The following is a 23,416-nucleotide window of genomic DNA, read 5'->3' on the forward strand; positions in this document are numbered from 1 at the left end:
CTTTCCCCTGTCATCTTACATACTTGCAGACAGTTGTCTGCTTTGTCCTCTATAACCCTATTGATGTCTGTAAGTTGGGTGGACCCGCCCCCTGTTCCTGATGTGATGGTTTGCGCCTTCTGCCTCTCCTCTCTTGCCCCATGCCTGATTTCTATCTACTTACCAACTTCAGGTTAGCTAAACTTCACTCTTTGTCTAGCTCACCACTTCCACACACACCTTTACTGTTTGCTTTCTTCTTCTGACTTTGGATGTGATCTGCTCTTGTCTCCCTAGCATGGTCAGAAGGTTACCATTGCTTGGATAGCTTAATTTCAGATGAGTTCATATTCATAATAATAACAACGGCTATACGTAGCTGTCAACTTGCAAACCTGAATCTTTCATCTGTGGTTCAGCAAAGTTAATGCCAGTCAACTACAGGTCCTCAGTGAAGATCTAGGCTGCAGGGAGACAGTGATGCCAAGACACAAAGAGGGTGCCAGGCTGCAGGAAGGCATCACACAACAGCTTTCTTGTGCTTCTCTGCTCACAACTCAGAGATACCAGGGGCCCTGCCTGCAGCTGCACAGTTGCTGCCTGCAGCTAGCTGCACAGTTGCATTAAGAATTTGCACATTTCCACAAGGCCACATCTTGAAACTGTCCTCCAGTGAGCACACTGAAAACTAAACTCCAACATCACATGCTGAGTCATGGAAGTTCTGCCATAAGAACTGCATTCTCATCAACAGATTCATGCTGCCAGTCAAGGTTCTGGAAGAGGCAGTTCGGCCCACGTTAGAACATAGCACTCTTAGCTTCTGAAAGGCCTTGGCTGACACTGCACAGACAATGCTGGACTTGGCCTTCTTGGCCTCTGAAACAGAAAAAATACATGTCTTTTTTTTTTTTTTATGAATTTCCCAGTTACATAGATTTTGTTGGAGTAACAGAGTGGGCCAAACAAAAACAGAAGGAAAAGTACCCTCTCTTGGGAAAGGAGGCCCTGCTGCCAACTGTGCCCTCTGCTGGCAGTCAGCTCTCAAGGTGCAGCAAGGGTTGGGACAGTGTTGGCATGTGACCAACTGCCAGCTGAGAGAGCACAGGTGGAAGTGCCCCACCAAGACACACAGACCAGCAAGATTCCTTCCTACATTGCAATGCCAAAGGCTCCCTTTGTGGGACCCCATACTGCCTATGACAGCTTCGTCTGTCCCCAGTGCTTCTGTGAGGTGAAGCAGAGGATGCCCTGTGGGTTTGCTGAACCATGCCTGAACCTTCTGCCTGTTTTGTAAGGCTGCAATGCTGGGCAGGAGACCAGCCAGATTCCCATGGCAACTCCTCAAAGACCAGCCCATTCTTTTTTCTTAGTTAGTTAGTTACTAAACTTCTCACCAACTCACAACATTAGAACCTGAAGTAATAAATAGCCCTGAAGCCCCTGGTGCTATTGGGATGAGGACACCAATACAGGGTCCCCTCATCAGGATGAAGGACCAGGGAGGGAATTGGCCTGGCATCAGCATCTCTCTGTCCCCAGATAAAGGAAATCATGGATCAGGGACAGCATACTCAGTCTGGATCCTGTAACTCCATCCACTGGAGAATGGACCCTCATTGCCCATCAGCCAGCAGTCCTCACTGGGGGCTAAAGGACAGTGGGCTTTGTAGAACTGTGACAGCAGCAGGGGTGTATTCCCAGAAACCATGGGCTCCAGCATGGCTCAGCACACACAGCAGGCATGCTTTCACCGCGGGATCCACACCAACAGCTTGTGAGATCAGTGGACACTGGTAAACATCTTCTAGACCACAAGGGAGCAACGTGGGAGGCTCAATGTCTGAGCATTGAGGCAGGACAGAAAGATAAGAAGGATTCTAGAGACATGGGAAGGGAAAAGGAGCCCCTCACCCCAGAGTCTGGTTGAAATTTCTTGCCAGCTAAGATCCAGGCTTCTAATACAACTAACATTTGCTGTGAAGGTTGCCAGCAGAGAGAATACTCCTTATCTTTTTGTTTCTAATATATTTTTAATAAAGCATAGTATTCATATACCCTGAGTTGTTTAGTTTGGACTCTTTCATTCATATATATATATATTTCATATATATGATCTTTCATATATATGAATTTTATATGTATGTTTTCTTTCATATGTATGTGACCTTATATCTATAAGAATATATACATATATATTTCCAAATAAAAGTGTTATAATATCAAAGATCCATGTGTGAATCCCAAGCTTGTATGAACCTGAACATGGCCTTACTCTTTTCCCCATATTTATTTTCTGTGACTGTCAGAAACAAGATAAATTCTGTTTCATGAAAAGGCACCTTTGTTCCCTGCAACCCTTGTGATCTAAGGTGTTACAAGCTGTCCAGAGGAACCTCCCTATGGCCTCATTTATCTCCTCAGCCACCTTTCGTGATGTAATTGTCTGTGTGGCTACTGAAAAGACAATTAGACATCTTCCTGTCACCTTTTCTTGTAACACCCACACTTACACTTGGGTGTCTTACCCTTCCTTACTGCCATGCTGGTATGTTAACCTTCCTCACTCAATCTAAGTCAAACCTGTTCTCAATGAACTCCAACTCTGCCTCATACCTTCTTGTCCTAAAATTCTTCTTCGCAGCAGAGCCAGGAATCCTGCTTTCTCCTGAGTGGAGGTCTCTGAACAGAGCATCTTGGAATATTACAGAAGGCAATGTGGAGCTGTGTCTCCAATCCCATCCCACTGCCACTGGCAACCCCTCGGTGTGACACTCTGCCCTAGGAAAAAAGTGACGGTTGCGTGACCCAGGGACCCTGTGCTTTCAGAAGAGGAAGGGACTTGAGCAAGGAGACTGCCTGCCTGTCCCTTCCTCTGTGGTTGCAGGGAACCATATCTGGAGTCACTATGTTGAAAATTAAGCATGCTCAGCCCCACGCATGCTCAGCAGTACCTTAGACGGCTTCCCTCAGTGCACAGAAAGCCCAGCATCTCAAGCTGCTTGCTGGAGACACAGGCAAAGGTCTTCCACACTCTGTGGCTTCTTTTCCTTCACTCAGATCAGGTGCCCAGAGGCAGTGCAGAGCCTTCTCCAGTGGGCACACTCAGGGGAGCCCAAGTCCTAAGCAAGACTCCTGGGACTCATCTTCTCTGCTCTGCACAAGTATCAGATAGCTACTGGGTTGCCACGCGATGTTTCTGACACCGAGAACAGTAAGATCTGGAAGGATCCAAAGCACATTGTGCCTAATCACCCTATTACAGTGCGGAACTGTGAGGAAGCATACAGGCTATGGATGCAGTGGTCATCAAACCCTGTGGCCACAGCTGAAGCTGGACAAGCCAGCAGACTATGTTCCTGTTGAGATTCCCCCTGGGTGGTCCTGATGCAAGTTCATATCCAGGGAACTGAGACTCTCCTCACGTCACCTCCATCCCAGATTCCAGCCACAGCTTGCTCGGAGCTGACCAGGTCCTGATGCAGAGAGGGACCCAAGCTCCACCTGGGCCAGGCTGATCTTCAGGCATGAAGATGTTGCACATGGCTGTGCTGGGAAGGTGGAGTGCAGTGAGAATTTCCTAAGTATCTCTCAGTTTCTAAGAGTCTACAGCGTAGCCTACCTCAGGCATGGCTAATTTTCAGATTTAGTCACTGCCCGCTGCATCTGACAAACAGAGGAGTCCTAGGATGTACAAGCCAGCAACCAAAGCCTGCGCTGGGAAGTAAAGATCCATGTGGGGTGAGGCTGGTCATTACCAGACCCACAGACTGGCTGGGGGCTGAAACAACAGATGTGAGAGAACCACAGAGCTGTCAAGTGCAAGACCACTGCCAACCGACGGCTGCCGAAGCTGAGCACAGCCTGGCCAAGGCAGGCTGGTTTTGTCATCCAAGGCAAACACCTCTCTGCAGTCCGACGACCAGGAATCTTTGTCTCTGAACTTCTGCAATACATTTTACAGCAACAGGCTCAGGGTGCAGTCTCTGGGGGGGTGGGGGACGTGGCTTGTTTCCCCAGCCCTGAAGCTCCAACACGTCCTGGCCTGGTTAGCCACTGTGGATAGCCACAGTCTGCTTCTTCCCAGGGGCCATGATGGCCACTCCACTGTGTCGACTTCTCAGCTGCTACCATTCCTGAAGCTCTAGATACCTGTGCGCATGCCTGTGCTCCCTTTGCAATCTCCATATTCATGACTCTGTGTTAGACATTTAAGGAGCTCGTGGGCTCTATATTCCTGCATTCATGAAATTTTTCATTTTATTTATTCTTTAAAAGTTTTTTTTTAAAATTACATTTATTTATTTATTTTGTGTGGGCATGCAGGTGCCATAGGGTGGATATGGAGGTCAAACGACAACCTATTTCTCTTCTTCCAGTCTCCGGGTCCTGTGGATCAAACTCAGGATTGAAACTTAGCAGCATGTGCCTTTACCCGCTGAGTCATAGCCCTGGCCTTTTCTCTTAAAAGTTTTTGTTAAAGATTATATTTACTTATTTATTTGTGTATGTGTGTATATGGAGGGGGGCACATGCCATGGCATGAGTGTGGAGGTCAGAGGACAACTTGGCGTGTTTGTTCTCTCTTTCTACCATGTGGGTCCTGGGGCTCAGACTCTGGTTGCCATGCTTAGTAGCAAGCACCTTCAACCACTAAGTCATTTCACAAGTGAAATTGTCACTTTCTTGATAGGACAATTGGATCCAGGGGACTTTGTGCTTTGGTGAAGTCCAGTGTCTTTTCCTTCCTTTTCCTTCTTTTTTGGCTGTTGTTTGGATGGTCATACCTAGGAAGCTTTAGCCCAAGCCAGGAAAATGAAGATTCACTGATCTTCCGAGGGCTGGACAGTTCTCACTCCTCACATCCACTCTGCTGCCCGTGCAGGGTGTGAGGCAGGGCTTTGCTGTCACCCTCCAGCATGTGCAGATCTAGGTGCCCTAGTGACACCTGTTGACAGACCTCTCAGGAGGAGCTCTGACAACCTCGTGGGAAATAGGCTCACTGACTGAGGGCTGCTTTCTGCGTTCTCAGTCCCTTGTAGCCATTCCTAAGAGTGGAGGTCACTTTTTCTCTCAGCTTTTCTGAATCAACTCCCAAGTTAAGAGGCCCCATCCTCACCCAGAAACACAGCAGCCTTCTTCATGTGAACTGGTCCTGAAACATATTTCCTTTTCCCCACTTGCTAGCATAGCCCCCGACTGCCTCTTGTGTGCAAGTCTTGTGTAGTACTAGGAGAAAGTTGGTGGTCCCCAGATTTGTATTGTGGACACTTGGTATCTTGTATAGCACTCAGAGATTTAGACTGCTGAGCTGCTGTGCCCATCACTTCAAGAAGATATGGGCTTTGCTCATGAACTTTGGGAAGTGAGAAGAGATGAAGATGGAGTCTTGGGTCAGAGCCTTGGATCTGCTTTGCCTCCCAGCCCATGCTGCTGTCCCTACTAGGAAGTGCAGACCGGCACATTCAGCCAGGCAGGTGCCAAAGTCATCAACATCAGCCATGCAGGGATCTTGAAAGTCTCCTCTGGGGAATGGCATTGACCACACATTATGGGGCACCTGTCTGCAGTTGAGGGGACTCGCCTCATGCTGGGGCTGCTTGCTCCCCATCCCAGCCTACCCTCCTGCAAGGCTCTCAGGGGGAGCCCCCTCAGGTCTAGATGGGCCATCCATGGTCACTGCTCTTTAGTGGATTTCAACCCTGGGCATCTCATCTCCAAAGCAATCCATCAAGCGTTTCCTTATCCTCTGCCCACTGGCGCCTAACAGTCACATTTTATTTGGATTTCTTTCCAAAGGAATCTCATGAGAACTCAGCAGAGGGGAAGGAGGCAGCCCCTCTATGCTCTGGCCAAAAGGAGAGTGTATAGTTTTCTGCTGAGAGCCCAGCAAGGGTCTCAGTCCACAGGGCAGCACCATGAAGGGGGCAGGACCATGCGGGGTAACACAGAGCAACAACAATTCCAGCCAGTGCTGCCAGGACTGACTCTGTAGCTCACAAAGCCTAGCCGTAAGGTTATGTCTGCTTGTTGATATTTGTGTTAAATGTTAACCTGCCTTGGGGCAAGTGACCAGATTGCTGTCAGCTCTCTTTTCTTGTGGATTCTGTCAGGTGGATCAATGGCTGCTGGTACATTGGGTCATGATGCTGCAGACTGGCTTCTGCAGAATTGCTTCAGCTCGGACTCAAGGCCAGGGAAGAGCACACCTATTCAGTCAGTCTCACCCTCAGCTCCTTCTTTCCACAGAAAGGAACGTCACTGGTGATCTCTTCATTCATCAGGACCCCACTCAAATACTGCCTCGGTGATGCATCCTTGCCCAGGTGAGGTACCCCAGCGTCACCACACTGGGTGTGCCTGTATGGGGTGGGCTGTGAACCAGGTACTTTGAGACATGATCTCCGTTATACCTGCCTACACCTGACGCACCACATTTGTACGAATGAATGAATGAGTAAGTGAGCAAACATATTCACAGGTACAAGGTCGGCCAGCAAGAGAACACCCAGCAGCAGCCATGGGCTACCACTTTCATTCCTGAATTCCGCGTCAGCATAGACCACTCCAGGCTAAACATCACTGGCCCAAACTATCTTCAGCAGACACAATGTCAGACAGGGAAACTTATTATCCACACAGAGAAAGAAAACAGAAATGCAAAAATTAAATTACAGGGCAGCCCAAAAAATGCCCACTGTGCAGAAAACTCAAGCCAACTAATTTGTTTGGCCTCCCTTGAAAATGGTGAGGTTTTAATATGAGTCTCTGGGACCTAGTTCTTAAGGCACCGGGAGGCTGCTTGTGGGGAGGGACAGGGATTTGGTTACAGATGGGCAGATCCAGATTCAATTAGCCTCAGTCCAGACCCCATCTCCCCAGGCTGATGGAATGAGCGAGGGAAGAGAAAGTGCTGTGGCTGGCAAGCTTCACACCACCCCAACCTGCTCCCAGAAAATCAATCTATGTTACCAAGAAGTGGCTTCCACTCTGCCCACAAGGATCAAGTTGCCGGCCTCTTGGAAATTAGGGTGTACAGAACTCGATCCTTAGACCTTACTAGCTGTATATACGGTTAACTATGAACCAGGCAGCTTATGGTTTCCCCAGCACTTTCTGCTTTGGTCAGCATGTTTAGCCTCATTCTGCACTTTCCTGAGTACTGTAGACAGTCTTCAAGCCCTTCTAAGTGCCCACACCGTGGGGGGTCTAGGGAAGATGCTGAGGAAGGCCAAGGTTCAGTAAGCTTAGGATGCTTCTTTACTATACCCATGGGTATCCAGAAGAGGGCAGGTCCCCAGTTAAAGCAGAGCTAACTCTGAACTCTCAGCTACACTAGAGCCTGGTCAGGTACCAAGCCAGATCTGAGATCCACAGTGGGCACCATCTGGGATCTAGCTCAGGATGTTGTCAGTCCTGTTGTGACCATGCCTCAGATTCTGCGGATCCCTTTCTCAGTCACCTACCTGGCTTTGGCCCCGCTTGTTCTAATGAACATCTCTGTGGGTTGAGAACAGGAACCATATCTGGGATTTCAGGTTTTTGATACCTGGAATCATGTAGTTAGTGGCCACCCCCATATGCACAGGATACGCTGCCGATAAATAAATCATACCAGATTTGCCAGCCCAATGAAAGACTGCCCAGAGGCCTGATTCTAGGGATACATCTTGAGGTCTTGGCCTCAGAGCATTCTGAAGAAAGCTACTTTAGAGTGATACCTGTTGGTACAGAAGCCCTCAAAGACTGGGCTCAGTACCCTGAAGTGTCCCCAGAAGGCTGGGTGCTCTTACCGTCCACACAAGCAGGCCGGGCTCGCGTGGTGCCTGCAATCTGCCCCTTTCTGCATGCACAGCGCGCTGTCTGCCGGGCGATCGTCCTCCGTGGCTGGCTGCTGTCCCGGTCTAGGGTCACAATCTCACAGGTTCCAGCGGCCAGCTGACCTGCAAGGAAGGAACAACCACAAGCTGAGTACCACAAGCTGGAGTCTCACACCCTGGAGTCCACCCAGCACCCACCTAGACTGGGGTCCACCACAGCTGGCTCAGCGAAAGCGATGTGGAGAGAGCTCTCTGTGACAGCCAGCAACCCATCTTCTGTATGCTCTGCCAGGGATTTCAGTCAGCCTATCCCAATGGACAGGAAATTAAATGTGGCCATCTCTGCCACACACGGAAATGAAATCTCAGAATTGCAGAGAAAGGAGCTACCTCCCCCTCATCCCCCACACACTTGGATTTCACAGAAAAACCACCTGCCCAGAGCACAGGGTCCCCAAATCAAGCCAAGCCTTGCAGCTTCCATCCCAATATGTCAGTTGCTACCTGCAGGATGTACTATCTTGGACCCACAAAATGGAGCAGCCATAATATATATGCTACCATATTGCAAGGAAGTAGTATCATCCTCACCTGGGCACAGAAGGCAGGATGGCCAGGGACCAAGTTATAATTTTCCTGAAAACTTGGACATGCTAATACACATGGAATACATAAGAGGAACACATAGACACACAGAACAGATATTACAAGCCACATGCCTGGCTGGCAGACATGGGGAAAACTATACAGGTAGACACAGGAGATATTCAAGTGAGAACACACATTCTATATGGGCACAGACTTGTAGGGATGTCATGTGCTGGGTAGATACTCACACATACACAGGTACACACAAGTTCCCACATGTACACCTACACCTAGGTGTATACAGATTGTATGGATGAGCTCATGTGTACACACAGGCTCTAACGAGTACATTCAGCTATACTTGTGTGCACACAGGCTAACAGGTATGTCCACGTAGACATGTAATTTCACATGGTGTACTTATCTGCATTCAGGAGCTCATAGGCCACACTGATAAGCCAATGTAAGCATTTATGTACATAGAGGCCACTCAGCTAGACACATATTTTATGTATGTTCCTGTGTAAATACACAGGTACACAAGATAAACTTAGATGTACACAGGCTACATATAAGTTCCCATGTAGACACACAGGTACACATGAGCACACTCATCTGTACATGTTCTGGGTATTGTTCAATGTGGATACACAGGTACACTCAGCTGCACACAGGGCCCTGGAGTGACCCTAGAAGAAGGGACACGTTTCTCCAAAGCGCCAACCTCACCTCATGAGAGAAAATCCCAGTGGGAAATAAAGCCCTGTGGTTTAAGCTGTCACTGCCCGGCTAGTACCAGGAAGTTCTAAAGAGCGATGCTGTCCAATAAAGATAGCGTGGTGCTCACAGTGGGCCATAAACATGAAAAACTGGCCACCTTGTAGGAGGACAGAGGGCATCCCTCAGCCCAGCTGGTGCTGCACATTTTGTCCCAGCACGGTGAGCTCCATCACGCAGCTTCACAGTCTCATTAGGGTGCATTCACAGAAACCCTGGGATCTGTCACCCATCACCAGAATCTTCCATTCACTCAGCACACAGTAAGCACCTTCTACTTGCTGCCCTCTGTGGGCACCAGAAAACTTCATGGCACATGGTACCCCCCCCACACACACACACTTGGGAGCTCCTTCTGGCTACAGGGCACATCACAGAGATGCTGGGTGTCAGAATCCCACCCACCTGGATGAAAGCCATACAGGTGTTGGCAAGAAATAGAACAGGGTCACAGGGACAGACACGAGAAAGAAAGTGGAACAGGCACACAAGAGTGGCCATGTGATTTGCAACCAGATTGATTGGTAGCTCTCAGGGCTTCTCAACAGTAGTTCCTTCAATTTGGGGTGTCCTTCCTTACCACCAGGATCCTTTTGCTACTGTCACCACTCTTTCTCCAGGCAACTGGCTCCTGTGCTGTATCAGCCTTGCTGCTTGGATACTTCAGGCCAACCCAGAGCCTGGTTATAGCAGGTATCACACACATTAGCAGGAACTATGGGGAAGGGTGGCTCAGCTCCAACAGCCCAGCAATGGCCAGGCCAACAGAGCCTGGGGTATGACCCGTCTGGATGTGACCTGGGCCACTTTGGTAAGGCAGGACTGGCAGGAGCTGTCCAAGGTGACTACACTCAGCTGCTCATATCTATGATGATGCCGACAGATCCTGGCTGGTGTACCAAGTTCATGTTGGGAGAACGGATCAGAGGAATTGAGGAATGATTGAGAGGAATGATGGGGCAACTAGGACCTCCCAGACAACTCTGAGCCACCTCTCCTGCAAATGCCCATGCTGTTTCAAGCTGAAGGCAAAGCCCAGCCAGAGCTGCCTTCCTCAAGCTGCAAGTTTTGACTCATTCTACCCAATCACACTCTGAATTATGTGCTATTGTTAAGGAGCAAGCACAAGCAAAGGGAAGCACCATCGACAAGCGAGGAGGATAGGCAGGGTAGAAGGAGCACCCAGAACAACCAATCAGAGCTAGCACCGATCCCAGAACCAGAGCACTGGGCCTGATGGGAGCTGAAGGACAAACTGGCTGGAAGCAGACAGCAAGCTCTGCAGCACACAAGAAAGAAGTGGTTTCCTTCTTGTGCTTGCCACTGCGATGTGTGGCTGGGCAGCCACGCGGGCACTACCCTACATTTCTATTTAAAACAGACACACTGGCTCCAGTCACTTTGCTGTTCCTGCCCAGCTTGCCCGACTGTAACTCTGGCCAAGGTTTAGAGTGTCTGGGCCACCTTAGTACATATGATTTCTCTGGAAGGCCTGGAAAGTTGTCTAGAGCTGTTTAGCTAGGGTCTGTCCCAACAAGGGTTTTGAAAGTAGGGGCAATACTACCAAGTCAATGGCATCTTACAGTTGTGGAAACTCCTGGACACTGGGGAAGTCTGGCCTGGGCCAGCAGCAGCACCACCCTGGGCCCCAGTTCTCTATCAGCAGCCACTTAAAGGTCACGTGACATGATCAAGGGACCATGCACATGCACCTGGCTGCAAAGAGCAGGAGTGGGAGGGGCAGCAAATACCACAACTCCCAGGCTCTGTCCCTGGAGAAAGATACGACATAATTTAGGCAAATGTCAGATGACCGGAAGTGTCCCTTCCCCCACAAGGATAAGCCCAGTCCCAACAACTGACCAGGCTCTGTTTGCACTCAGGTGCACATAACTGTGGCAAGAAAAAACATCCCTCCATGACCGGCTCACCTCACTAAACAGGTTCCTAAGTCACTCCTCCATATAGGCAACATGGCCTTCTACTGCTCTGAGATGGTGGCTGTCCATACAATACCACCAGCTACCTTCACACTGACCTGCATGCGCGAATTCCGTGGTGACATCACTACCCCAGCGTTAGACAAATGGAGTTCCTCTCACTGATACCACTTTTCTCTGTGTCTGTGCAAAGAAAGGTCTCCACCTCGTTCCCACATAGTGGGTGGGTGGAGAACCTGCACTCAGGGGAGTTGCGGTTTACAGTGCCAGACTGGAGCCTGCCAGCCTGAAGTCATCTTCAGCAGGGGCAAGGAAGAGCCTGTACACTCAGGACCCCAGCTGTCCCTTTAAGAACACATCCTGGGAACAGGCCTTCCTCCACTTGGGCCCACCTGCCCTGTTTGCCTTGTGTGGGCTCTGAGCTCAGAGTCTCTGGGAAGCCCCATGCAGGACTGTGTCCCTTTTAGCACGAGAGATAAGCAAACTTGACCGTGGAGTGATTTGAGCTTTCAATTCCTGGGCTTCAGCTGCAGGGGTTTTCTGCAGGGCTAGGCCTTGGGCCACAGCAAGCAGGGATACTGGGCCCTGGGGTGCCTTGATGCCTGCTCAGATGTCAGCCTGCCAGCTCAGCACTGGGATTAGGCCTTGACACAGTCGTATGATAAACACAAACTCTCTCTGCTCTACTGGGTGCTGATGACAACTGAATCAAATCCTGGGACTTCCTCAAGGCAAGAGCTGGCTCTGTACAGGAGCCTATCAGAATGTGACACCCCCATATGCTGTAATCTGAGCACTGGTTCCATACCACACAGGCTGTGATCTGGATCTTGTCTTATGTTGTACAGGTTGGGTTAGCCCAACACTGAATGGGTCCCGGTAATGATACTGGTCTAGGGGAGTCAATGGCTACACTTTCTCTGGGCATTCAAACCAGGCCCACCCTGTCATCCTTCTCCCTGCATCTATAGGTCCTGGAGAAACACTTCTCTCAGGCCATGTCATACACAGGCATGACATCAATGCTGCAAGGAGATGAAGGCCATACTGAATACATCTACACAAAAATTCCCAGAACCACATTCAGCCCTCTGACCTCCTGGGTCTCTAGGATCCTGGAGGCCACATACGGATGGATGTCCATCCACTTCAGCCACTTCCTGTTTTCTGAGCAGGATACAATTTGCCCAGAGGACATAGCCAGGTACAGAGAACATCAGATTGGAGATCACAGCACAGAATAGGTCCCACTAGAATGCCCAGCTATCCCTCAGACCAGCAGGTTAGGGCCAGGTCAATAAAGGGAACAGAATGCCCTGAAAGCAAATTTTGCAAACTCAGTCCTAAATGCTGGATGAGGAAGGCAGGACAGCTTCCACACCTGTTAAAGATTTCATGTGGACATAGCAAAGGCCACTGGCTCTGGACAGGGTGACAAGGCTAGACCTCAGAAGCCAATGTACAGGGTTTCTAGGATAGGTGGGCAGAAAGCCCTGGGAGGGGGTCAGTACAAAGCAAGGTCCCACGTTCTCTCATGCAGCATCCCTCCACCTGGGGCACACACCGATAAGCTCTTTAGTCCCACAGGGTTGTAACTTATATCTGAGAGGATATAGGATATGATGGATGTCAGAATAAAGATTCAAAGTGACTCTGACAGGTGCAGAGTGAGACGGTGGCATTTAACAATCATAAATGTCAGCCTCCGTGTTTGGATTAGAATGAAAACAAGGTGGAGTCAGGAGGCCAGGGAGGATCTAGAGTCTGCATCAGGCGGCTTAACCTGGCTATGGGATTCATTGTCATTCATAAGACAGGAATCAAGGAGGGCCAGCAAAGAGAGACGTGGCACCCACAACCCGTCTGGAGTTCCCAGGTCAGCCCACAGTTCACTATCTGGGTAAGATACAAAGGTTGCTGGTCCATGGCCCACAATATGTTGGGCATGACTGCTGGCCCCAGGTCAGATCTACTCCAAAATATATAGAAAGCACTGTGACGCCCACAGGTTGTTCGAACAGCAAAGGGGACATGGAGACCATGGGCCACAGGATTGCAGGCTAACAAGATTTCATGTGGACATAGCCAAGGCCACTGACTCCAGATAGGTGACAAGGCTAGACCTCCACAGCCAGTGTACAGGGTTTCCAGGGCGGATGGGCAGAAAGCCCTGGGGGTCATAAGAAGCAAGGTACCAGGTTCTCTCATTCAGTGTCCCTCCACAGGGGGCACACCAATAGGGACTAAACATTTTAGATAGATAGATAGATAGATAGATAGATAGATAGATAGATAGATAGATAGATAGATAGAGTTATAGATATATATCTGTGACAAAATATAGTTGAGTGCCATATGGCTCAAGAGAAGGATTGCAGATTCATCAGGAGTGTCCTTGGTCTGGGGTCTACTGTGAGCCTGCTGGCTCCTCAGAAACCCTGGAAGGTGGTGTTAAGTTTTTTGGTTACAGGGAAGCAAACTTTCGCTAATGCTCTCAGGCCACCCATACCAAGACAATCAGGAGCAAGAGCTTAGTGGTTCTTTAGACTGAGAAAGAGATGGATCTGGAGGCAAGGACAGCTTACTCAGTGGATGTTAGTCAGCACCATAGACTTTTGGGCTTCGGCATGGAGGAAGGGAGTAGTGGCTGAGATTCCTGGAAGCAGGTTCGCCATTTCAAACTTTAATCCTAGTAGCCACACTAGTTGCCAAAGAAATTGGGTGGTGCATGTCTTTAATCCCAGTGGTGCATACCTTTAATCCCAGCACTAGAGAGGAATGTAAGATGAGGGAAGACGGCTCTCAGACACAGTCTCATTCTGAGATTCCTGGAAGCAGGTTCACCATTTCAGACTGAGATCAAGGTAAGAAGAGCCAGTGGCTGGCTGTTTGGCTTTTCAGATCTTCAGGTTGAATCACAAATTTTGACCCTGAGCTTTTATTAATTGTGCTTCAGGCCCTGATAGGATGAAGTATTGATCTGCTCAAAATAATGCAAAAGGCTAACAAACTGACTTATCTTGACCAAAGCCCACATCAGAGGGTAGGTGATCAAGACAGGTCCAAAGGCCCTGCTTGTGTCCCTCTTGTCCCCTGCCCTGCCTACGGATCCCTCTCCTTCCTGTCACTCCTGGAAGGTATGATAACTTCTGCTATGCTGGGTGCCACCTAAACCCCTGTAGCCCTGACTCATCAGGGCAGGCCTCATACTCAGCCAACTTGGGACTCCATGTGGTGGTATGTGAAGTTTGGAAGTGGCCATGGCAAACCTGAGTCAGGTGTCTCCATCTCTTACCCTGCACAAGACCTCAACTTCAAAACGAAGACAACTAAACCACCAGCCCTGTGCAGTGCTCAAAAATTAAGCTACTAATGTTTGGTTTTATCCACAATTCTATAGACACATAGTACGAAGATTAAAAGTGCAGGAAAAAAAATGTTCTTAAGATCCGGAGGAGACTCCATCTCAATGTTTGATATAGAATGAAATCAAGTCTCAATTAAATCCCAGTATCAAATTCTCTCTCACACCCAACTACTACTGAGTCAATTAAGTGAGTGCCACAGATCACAAAGCCCAATTCTGAGACCAGCTGAGGATTATCCCTGCATGATAAGAAGCATGGGGGGGTCGAGATTTTAAAAAACTGAGTAAGACAGGCCATGCAGGTCTGCTACCCATCTAGATATGTAACTGGGACAGAAGATGGCAAGGGTCGGATCAGCAAACCACAGGCCTGGTCCCTCTCTGGAAAGACCAGGTACACCCCACAGTCGGTGGTCAGACCCCTGCAGAGAGCAAGGGAATGCACAGCTTTGTCACTAGGAGACAAGCCCAGGGACTAGCATGAAGACAGGTTCACTGGCCCTGAGCTGTTTACAGGGACCCTGGTTTCAGATCCACAGATCCACTTCTCTGCCTGTGGCCAGCTATGCTTCCGGAGAGCACCATATGCATTGGCTACAGTCTCAGGGAGGCTCCCGAAGGACCCCCTTGGCCCAGGCACAGCTGGCTGGGATGGTGTCCCAGAATAAGAGGGTGAAGACAGTACAAAGGAACAGCCAGCAAGATGGTGCTGAACTAGTGCTTTGGGTACAGTGGCATCCCTGGAGTCTCATGTAAATATACACAGAACCCTGAATAAACATGCTTGACATGTTTTAGAGACAGAGCAGAACCATAAAGCCATCCCAATCTGCCCATAGGTCTGTGTAGGTTCCTACAGAGATACAGGTACATGGTCACATGCCGCCTATACCAATCTTTTAGGGATGTAACAGGCTCATGGATGGGAAGCACATATATACCCAGGCAGATACAAACATGGTGCTGCCTACATACAAATGCACCCATACATATCCAGACCACACTTTGTGCACACAAACTTTTGCATACCATATGCCACACATATTCTGATACAAACACACATGTACATACAAACCACAACATGCACACATACAAACAGGGCATCTTGTACATATGCACCATGCTACATTATCATACCATAGAAACACACGACAGAGCAGAGGCTGTGCATAACACAGCCTACACCTGCAGACTTACACACTCAGGAGCATATGTGTGCAATGCTCTTCTGGCTTAGCACCTATTTTCTATCTGCAAAAGCAGTACTTGCCCAAGTTCAGCAATCTTCCCCAGGGAACCCATGAACTAAGGCTGTGTCCCTTACCTCTCCACTGGGACAGATCCCTACAGCCACTCTGACTCAAGGACACATGGAACATGTGCCACCACAGGCTGTAGATGTACACGGGTTAGAATGTTTGGGAGAGGTGAGAGGCATTCACAGCCAAGGCCTCTCAGTCCAGTGCTTCCAAAGCAGCTTCTTTAATCTCCATCCCAACTTCACAAACCAGGACTCCTGGTTGCCCTTTCCAAACATCTTCACAGACTAGATTTTCCATGTTTCTGACTCGCATCCAAAGCCCCAATAGTGTGAACCCCCTATCCCCACTCCCAGCACATCTCTCCAGGGTAACAAACGACCTTGCTCCTAGCATGGAGGGCAGTAACTGTGCACTGTAGAAGAGGCTGGTCTAGTCCCAAGGACCAAGATGAAGTTGAGCCTGGGTAAGGAGGCATGAAGGCTCTCATTCTAAGGGTTTCGTCCAGCTGCCTGGCTTAAACACACTTAGAATACCCACAGAATTCTGTGGCATAGCAGGAGAGAAGAGCAAGGAGAAGATCCCATCACCTCATGACCCATCATGCTTCAGGGTAGCAGGTGTTCTGAGAATTTCTTCCCTGGGGAAACATAACCAACATCTATCCCTCCTTAATAAGGCTCCACTGACAAATCAAAATACAACTTTGCCAAACTTCACCCTGGGGGGGGGCAATGAGTTGACTGGGCTTCTAGGAGACTATCTGGGGCATCCTAAATCGGCAAAAGATGATGTCGTCTCCATAGCTGCATAGGTGGAATCTCCCCTCAGCTAACCTCCCATAATCTATACTCTAGAACTTTCCAAGACTACAAGGCCATGTACAGCTAGGGCAGAATTACATATTTACATAATTACTGTCCAGGAGGTGCAAGAGGGACCAGCTGGAATCTCAGACCAAAGTCCTGTGATTTCCCAGACTCCTATGTAGAACTTCAACAGCAACAAGCTCACTTCAGGGTGCCTTTCAAGCAGGCACAGGGACGACGGTGATAGCTGTTGTGGGTTATGCTGAGGACAGTACTCAACAACACGGGAGAGCCCTGACCTCAGGGGTCCCAGAAGAACCAGCTGCCCAGGGAATCCCTTTCCTCCCTGAGGAATCAATCAGCCATTAGTGCTCCCCAGGTAGACAGAACTGTTCCCTTCCATTCTGGACCTATGCGGGCACTTAACACAGATGAGGTGCCCCTAGGAATAGATCGCAGGATATAAGCTCCCAAGAGGTGCTTCAAGTCCCTAGAGGTCGGTGAGCTCTGTACGTCTCCCAGCAGGTACCTGGGCATCCTCAGCAGCTGGACGCTGCAGGCCATTAAGACTGCTTGGCCTGAGTGATAGGTAGAATTCTCACCTGATCTATAAGCTGAGCCCTGTGGGAGGGCAGAGTGGGGGCAGATCCTTCTGGAGGGGGTTCTACCTGTAGCTCTAACCATAGGTTGGGGACTCTCAAGTACCCAGCTGTTCCTGTTGCCTTTTTTTTTTCTAGGTCTGAGTATGCACCACCTCCCCTGCTGCCTGTGCCTCAGCAGGCAGGCCATTCTCTTGAATTAATTATCAGAGTAAAAGCATGTAGCTTAGGGCTCCCTCTCAAGCTTGTCCCTAGGGCCTAGCTGGATGCAATGTTTGGGAACACCCCAAGCCTCTGCCCACACAGGCAACCCAAACTCCCTGCTTCTCCTAGCACGGTTAGCTCAGTGACTTGAAGCTTAGGATGTCCTATGAGTGTTCAACAGCCCACTTCTGTGTTATCACCCAGGCTTTGGTGGAGGGCAGGAAGAGACTGGGGCACACTTGCTGACTTCTGCTTTCCACAGGCTGAAGTTGTTCCAATGCTCAGAGAGATGTCCACAGGGATGTGCCTGGCCAGCTGGCCTCCATTCAATTATCCCCTTAATGTGTATATTAACGAGGTGCTGCGGCCTGCCTTGGCAGGTCCAGTACAGGGCCCAAGACGGATCCTGAGATCGTCTTGGAAAGCTGTTGCTACAACATCATAAACACAGCAATTATGCCTCAGTTTACGACTTCGCCAAGGTCAATAAAAGACAGGCTGCAGGCTAGCTGTGAGCATCTCATGGTAGGTGAGTTGGGACCAGAGTCCAGGAAGACACAGACATCTGACCTGAGGCAGCATGGTACTTCCTTGATCTTGATGCTACAGTAACAGGCCTTTCCTAGAATGTCCAAATCCCACTTGCAAGCATACACTGTGGGCAATGACACTGGGTAAAAGGGACAGTGTCACCCACAAACACTCAGCTGAAAAATGTACAGTGCACCCCACAACCCAAGTTGCTTCTTTAGGAGAGCTAGTTCACACAGCCTGCCCTACCCCTACCTTCAACCCTACCCCAAGTTAGGTAAGCCCTGGATATGGTGGCTTTCAAGGCCTCTTCAATGCACGGTACACAGGGATTCTTGATTGCCTGGGTACGCTAATATTTTCACAATCCAGAAAAGGAACAAGAACTTCAAGCAGAGACAAAAGCTCAGACCTCATCTTCCTAGGTGCCCAGAATACCTCTGCCAGGAGAGGAGGGCCACAGGCCTTGTGGGTCTAGAAAGGGATGGAGTCTGGAATACTCCTCTTGTACCTTCAGGGTGCTCTACCTGGGCAGCCCTCAATGACCACAGAACAAAGATACCAACTAATGTAACATGGCAGAAAAGGCAAAGCCAGTCCCAAGGCCAAAATGGAGACATAAGGATAGCATGTGCTCACAACATACATGTGTCGATTCTACACAGCAGCACAGAACGGTGCCAGTAATCAAACAGATGCCTGGTAAAACCATTTCAGTCTTCAGTGAACCCCTGTGTCTTTCAAACATTTCTGAATAACAAGGATGCTTAAGAGAAATACGTTTAACACAACAGGCAGTAGCCAGGCCCGAGCCCCAGGAAGCTCCATGCTTGAGGAGGTAATAAAGAGGGCCAACTGTGGGCAAGGACATGAGCTGGAAGACCCAGATTGGGACAGGGGTAGAGATGCTGAGAAATCTGCAAGGTGGGAAGGTCAGGGCATGTCACTTGGCCAGCCTGTCCTTTTGAGTTTGACCACGTTGACAGGGAGGGCTCCCACCTTCTCTTGTAGCTAACAGTTTTCTATTCTTTTTGTTTGTTTGTTTAAGGTTTGGGTGTTTTATCTACATGTATGTCTGTATATCACTTGCATTTCTGTTGCCAGTGAAGACCAGAACAGGGCATTGGCTCCCCTGAAACTGGAGTTACAGACTGTTTTGAGCTACCATGTGAATGCTAGCCACTAAACCATGGTTCCCTGGAAGAGCAGCAACTGCTCTTTAACCACTGGGCCATCTCTGCAGCCACAGCTGCAATCTGTCTGCAAACCCTCCACGCTTTGCTGCTTCAGGTTACTGGCTCTGAGAGGAGGGCATTACCAGGCACCTGCTCCTTGGTAACACTGTGTCCCTGCCTTCTAGCCCAGGAACTGCAGAGCCAGCTGTCTCTGTCTAGTTAACTGGAAACCCTCAACCCTGCAGACACACAGCACACAGAACACTTGGCAAAACCACCAAAGTGTCTGACAGTTCCCGAAGATGCCAGCCATGGCGGGGCGGTTTCCAGCGATGGCTAGCTGTCTGAGAAAGCAATGCCCTGATGAAGAACTAGATATGCTAGCCATCACTCCTATCTCTGGCTCCAGTTCTGGTTCCAGGAAGGGACTGGAGCTCCTCTCTTCCTGTCCAGTATGAACAACAGGCCAGCTGGGGACACTTCATCTCATGTCACTGTCTGGCTGTAGGGCAGAGGAAGGTGCTTTGGCTATACTGTTTTCACTGATGGTACGCCATAACGGTTACACATGGGCAGTGGGTGAAGCAGGTGATCCTGAATGGAGCCAGCTGACCCGAGGCAAGGCCCAGCATCCCAGAAGAGGGAAGGTGGAGGGCCATTCTCTGGGAGGCAGAGGATAAAGATCCAGACATCTACAGGACCTAGAGGTGGCATGGGAAGGCATGCTACCGACAGACTCTGCTGGCATCTCAATAGCCTGGGCATCCTGGCTTCATGAGGACTCCTGCCAAGGCCACTGTAGAAACTAACAATGATTACATATACTGACAGTAGTCCTGACACTCTCCTTTGCACTGAGGGTCACTTCCCAAGTAGACCTTGATCCTGAGGACCCCTCAAGGGCCTTCAGGCCAGGACTACTGAGACCTGTCCTGTCACTCACTGCCCTCCTTCCCTGCCAGTACAGCAAACGAGTTTGGCCAGCATCATGTCTCCCACTGCAGCTGAGGCACCTACTCTACTAAAGCCTTGGTTTTCTGGCCTATGCATTGGAAGGAGGAAGGCTAGTCCATCCACCTGGGAGCATGTGGCACAGGTATTATAGCTCCAGGCTCTGGGGCCCAGATTTGACATGGCTAAGGGGCAACAGCAGCACCCAGTCACCTGTCTCTTCCTCCTGTGGCCTGCTGTGGCCTCTGTGCTAAGCTGCACAGCAGGGATGCTTTTGGAGTCCAGCTCAGCTCTAGACCAGTGTGCCACATGCCATCCCATGCTGGATAAACATAGAGAAGAGGTGGGGGGTGGCAACTTTGGGGGTCCCAGGTTACAGAAAAGTTTCACGTCTGCTCCCACTCTGTTTCAGTGCTGCTCTGCCTTCTGCCTCCTTATTCACAGAACGCCATGATGGGGAGGGTGTCATGTTCAAGGTTGAGACAAGGTTTTCGGAAAACCACTAGCAGCCCTGCAGAGGAAGCCAGCAGCCAGGTACCTGTCTAGCCTGTGCCCTGGTTCTGGGGACACACCTTCTCACATATTCTGCTGCTGCTCAGACTGTCTCTGTACCTGCAGCCAACAGCTTTTCAGCACAAAGCAGCCAGGGGCCAGAAGCTCAGGAGCTACTGCAAACCCTCTGTTTGTGGAGGCCACGAATGTAGAGGCTTGGACAGTTCAGGAGGATCGAACCACTGTCTGGCTTTTTGGTGAATTTTCTTCAGACCTTCCTGGTGGCATGGATGCTTAGCTAATGAAAAACCCAGCCTTCCAGCCCTCCTGTGTCCTGTAGATTACAAGAAACAGAATCTACAGGACCACTGCCTGGGATGGAGATCAGATTACTCTGCTCACAGTGAGGAACCCTTCTCCTTTGGAAAAGGTCTTCTACCAAGGTGCAAAAAAAGCCCATGAGAAATAGGGGTGTCAACCACAGGCTCATGCAGCTATAAGCCCTGTGACAGAAAAATATAAAAAGGAAAACACTGGATCTAGATAGACATAGACTTTATACTTTCCCAGAGAAATTAAAAATGCCTAAGAAACCTAAATATAAAACACATCAACGCAAAACTTCTAGAAGTAACACAGGAGAGAAAAAAAAAACATCTATGCGAGATTGGATTTGGTGACAAGTTTTTAGATAAAACACCAAATTCAAAACCCTTGAAAGAAGAAAATGTGACAAATTAGACTTTGCTACCACAGAAACATCTGCTCTGCAGAGAGGCTGCGAGGAGGGATGAAAAGACCAGCTGAGACAGGGGGATGATATCTGCAAGCCACGAAGCTGAGGATGAAGGGTGTCCAAGACATTCCAAGAAAGCCTTTAAAATGCCAGAGTGAGAGAGAGATCAAAGACGGCAGACAAAAGACCGCAACAGACACCTCACCCCAAGTGGCAAACGAGCCACCAGGAAACATCAAACCACCACATACCGATTAAAATGGAAAAATTCCAAGTCCTCCCTAAATACCAAATGCCAGCCAGAGTGTGGAGCAAAGGAGTCCTCAGCCACAGCTGCTGGAACACAGAATGGTGCAGCCACTTGGAAGACTGCTGGCAGCTTTGACAAAGCGAGATTCTCCCACCAGTCGAGACCACGCCCCCAGGGACTTAGCCAATTGATGTGGAAAGTTCTGGGTGCAGAGAGAGAGAGAGAGAGAGAGAGAGAGAGAGAGAGAGAGAGAGAGAGAGAGAGAGAGAGAGAGAGAGAGAGAGAATTATAAACATTTAACAAAACAAAACAAACAAAAAACCAGGGGCTTAGTCCTCTTAAGGAACATTGTTTAATAGTAAATGGGGCAGAGCTGCAGAACCACGAGAGGGCACAGGGGATCCATGAGTATCTGTCTCTGATAGAGGATGAGCAGTGGAGAAAGCCACAGACCACAGGAGTCTAATTATGACATTCCTCAAAGGGCACAACCGCAGGAAAGGCCAAGCAATGAGGGGTCATCGCAGGCTTGGGGGGGGGGGCAGAAGGAGGGAGGAAGAGATGGAATTCACTGGGGAGGGGGACTGTGTGACTCCTGTGCAGCACTGCAATGGGGACACACAGCACTGTGGCTGTGCCCAGACAGCAGGACTCAGGTGGTGCACAGAGCCACCTCCATGACAAAGCAACGCTGGAACCCAGCAGAGCCTGGGAGACTGAGAGCAAAGGAACTGCCCCCCAGCTCTGTGCACTGGGTGGTAGAGCCGTTTCCATAGGGACACACTAGCGGTCTGACACCCGTGTGTGTGCACACTTGAAGACACAATTGTATAAGTGGATGACAGCAGTGGGAGGCAGCCTTCTGTACAGGAGTGGGAGGTTGCAGACAGGCAAGAGGAAGGGACAAGATGATCCTGATGGTGACAGGTTAGACTCAGAGTGGGCAGTGTGAGGTCACATTTGTGTGAGAAAGATATAGACAGTTACACACACATGTATGGGATCAGTCCCTTCATCTGGCAGCTGAGAGGGCTGAGGGGCAATGACACGCATCAGCAATGGGGCCCCTAATCCATTGGTTTCAGGACTTCTCTACTAGGAAACGGAACATGAACTCTCGCAAAGTATGTAGGACAAGGGCAGAAAAAATAAAAATGGAAGAAAAATCCAGAGACCTGGTTGCCCCAAAGTAAAGAAATGTCCAGAAGACAGAGCAGAACTGTGGTCAATGTGTTAGGGGACCCAGAAACCACAGAACAGACTCACAAAACCAAAGATAATGGAGAAAATGCTACTGGTTATAACTCAAAGGTCCAAGATGCATGATGCCACATTGCCCTGCATATTTGAACCAATAAACACAGGGACGGGATAAAGTCTTCCACGAAGAAATCCACATCCTTTGTGGACACGCGCCCTTGCCAGCCCAGCATCTCCTCCAGTGAGACTTCCATGTGGTGACTTCCCTACACAGAGTGTACTGTGGCATGGGAACGATCAACTTCCTGGTGCGGAAGCCTGGCAAACAGAGCCTCTTACAGGGAGTCGAGTCAAATAGCTCATGTTGAATGCATGGGGGGCAGGGCAAAAGTAGCTCAATCCTCTTCTTGCCAAAACCCTAGAACCCCAGTCCAAGCAGAGGGGAAAACACTAGATGCAGACTAACCATGTGAGACTTTACCAAAGCTCTGACCAGTACACAGCACAGTTGCCAAGGTCACGGCCATCAGGATGTCTTGGAGGCTCACGGTTCCCAGGTGCCAACAGGACAGGATGGCGAAACGCTGGGTGGTGCTCCCAGTGGGATCCAAATACACAAGGACACCAGGTAAGGAATGAGGATTCAGAACTTGGAAACAACAACACGCTGGTGTTATTCCTTCCACGGTAACAAATGGGCCACACCAAGGTCAGGATTCTTGCACTGCTGACTACTGGC

At 49.5% G+C, this 23,416-nt stretch overlaps 1 protein-coding gene across 3 annotated transcripts in view; it reads right to left on the bottom strand.

The window, feature by feature from the left end:
* Fam19a5 (family with sequence similarity 19 member A5, C-C motif chemokine like) overlaps positions 1-23,416 on the bottom strand; it is a 199,840-nt gene that overhangs the window by 60,170 nt on the left and 116,254 nt on the right. For all 3 annotated transcript variants that reach the window (XM_005354383.2, XM_026782405.1, XM_026782406.1), the window contains exon 2: positions 7,773-7,922. In XM_005354383.2, coding sequence (XP_005354440.1) covers positions 7,773-7,922 — 150 coding nt within the window. The remainder of the gene's footprint in view (positions 1-7,772; positions 7,923-23,416) is intronic.

Source organism: Microtus ochrogaster, chromosome 15 (genome assembly GCF_000317375.1).
Source record: "Microtus ochrogaster isolate Prairie Vole_2 chromosome 15, MicOch1.0, whole genome shotgun sequence".
NCBI classification, from domain to species: Eukaryota; Metazoa; Chordata; class Mammalia; order Rodentia; family Cricetidae; genus Microtus; species Microtus ochrogaster.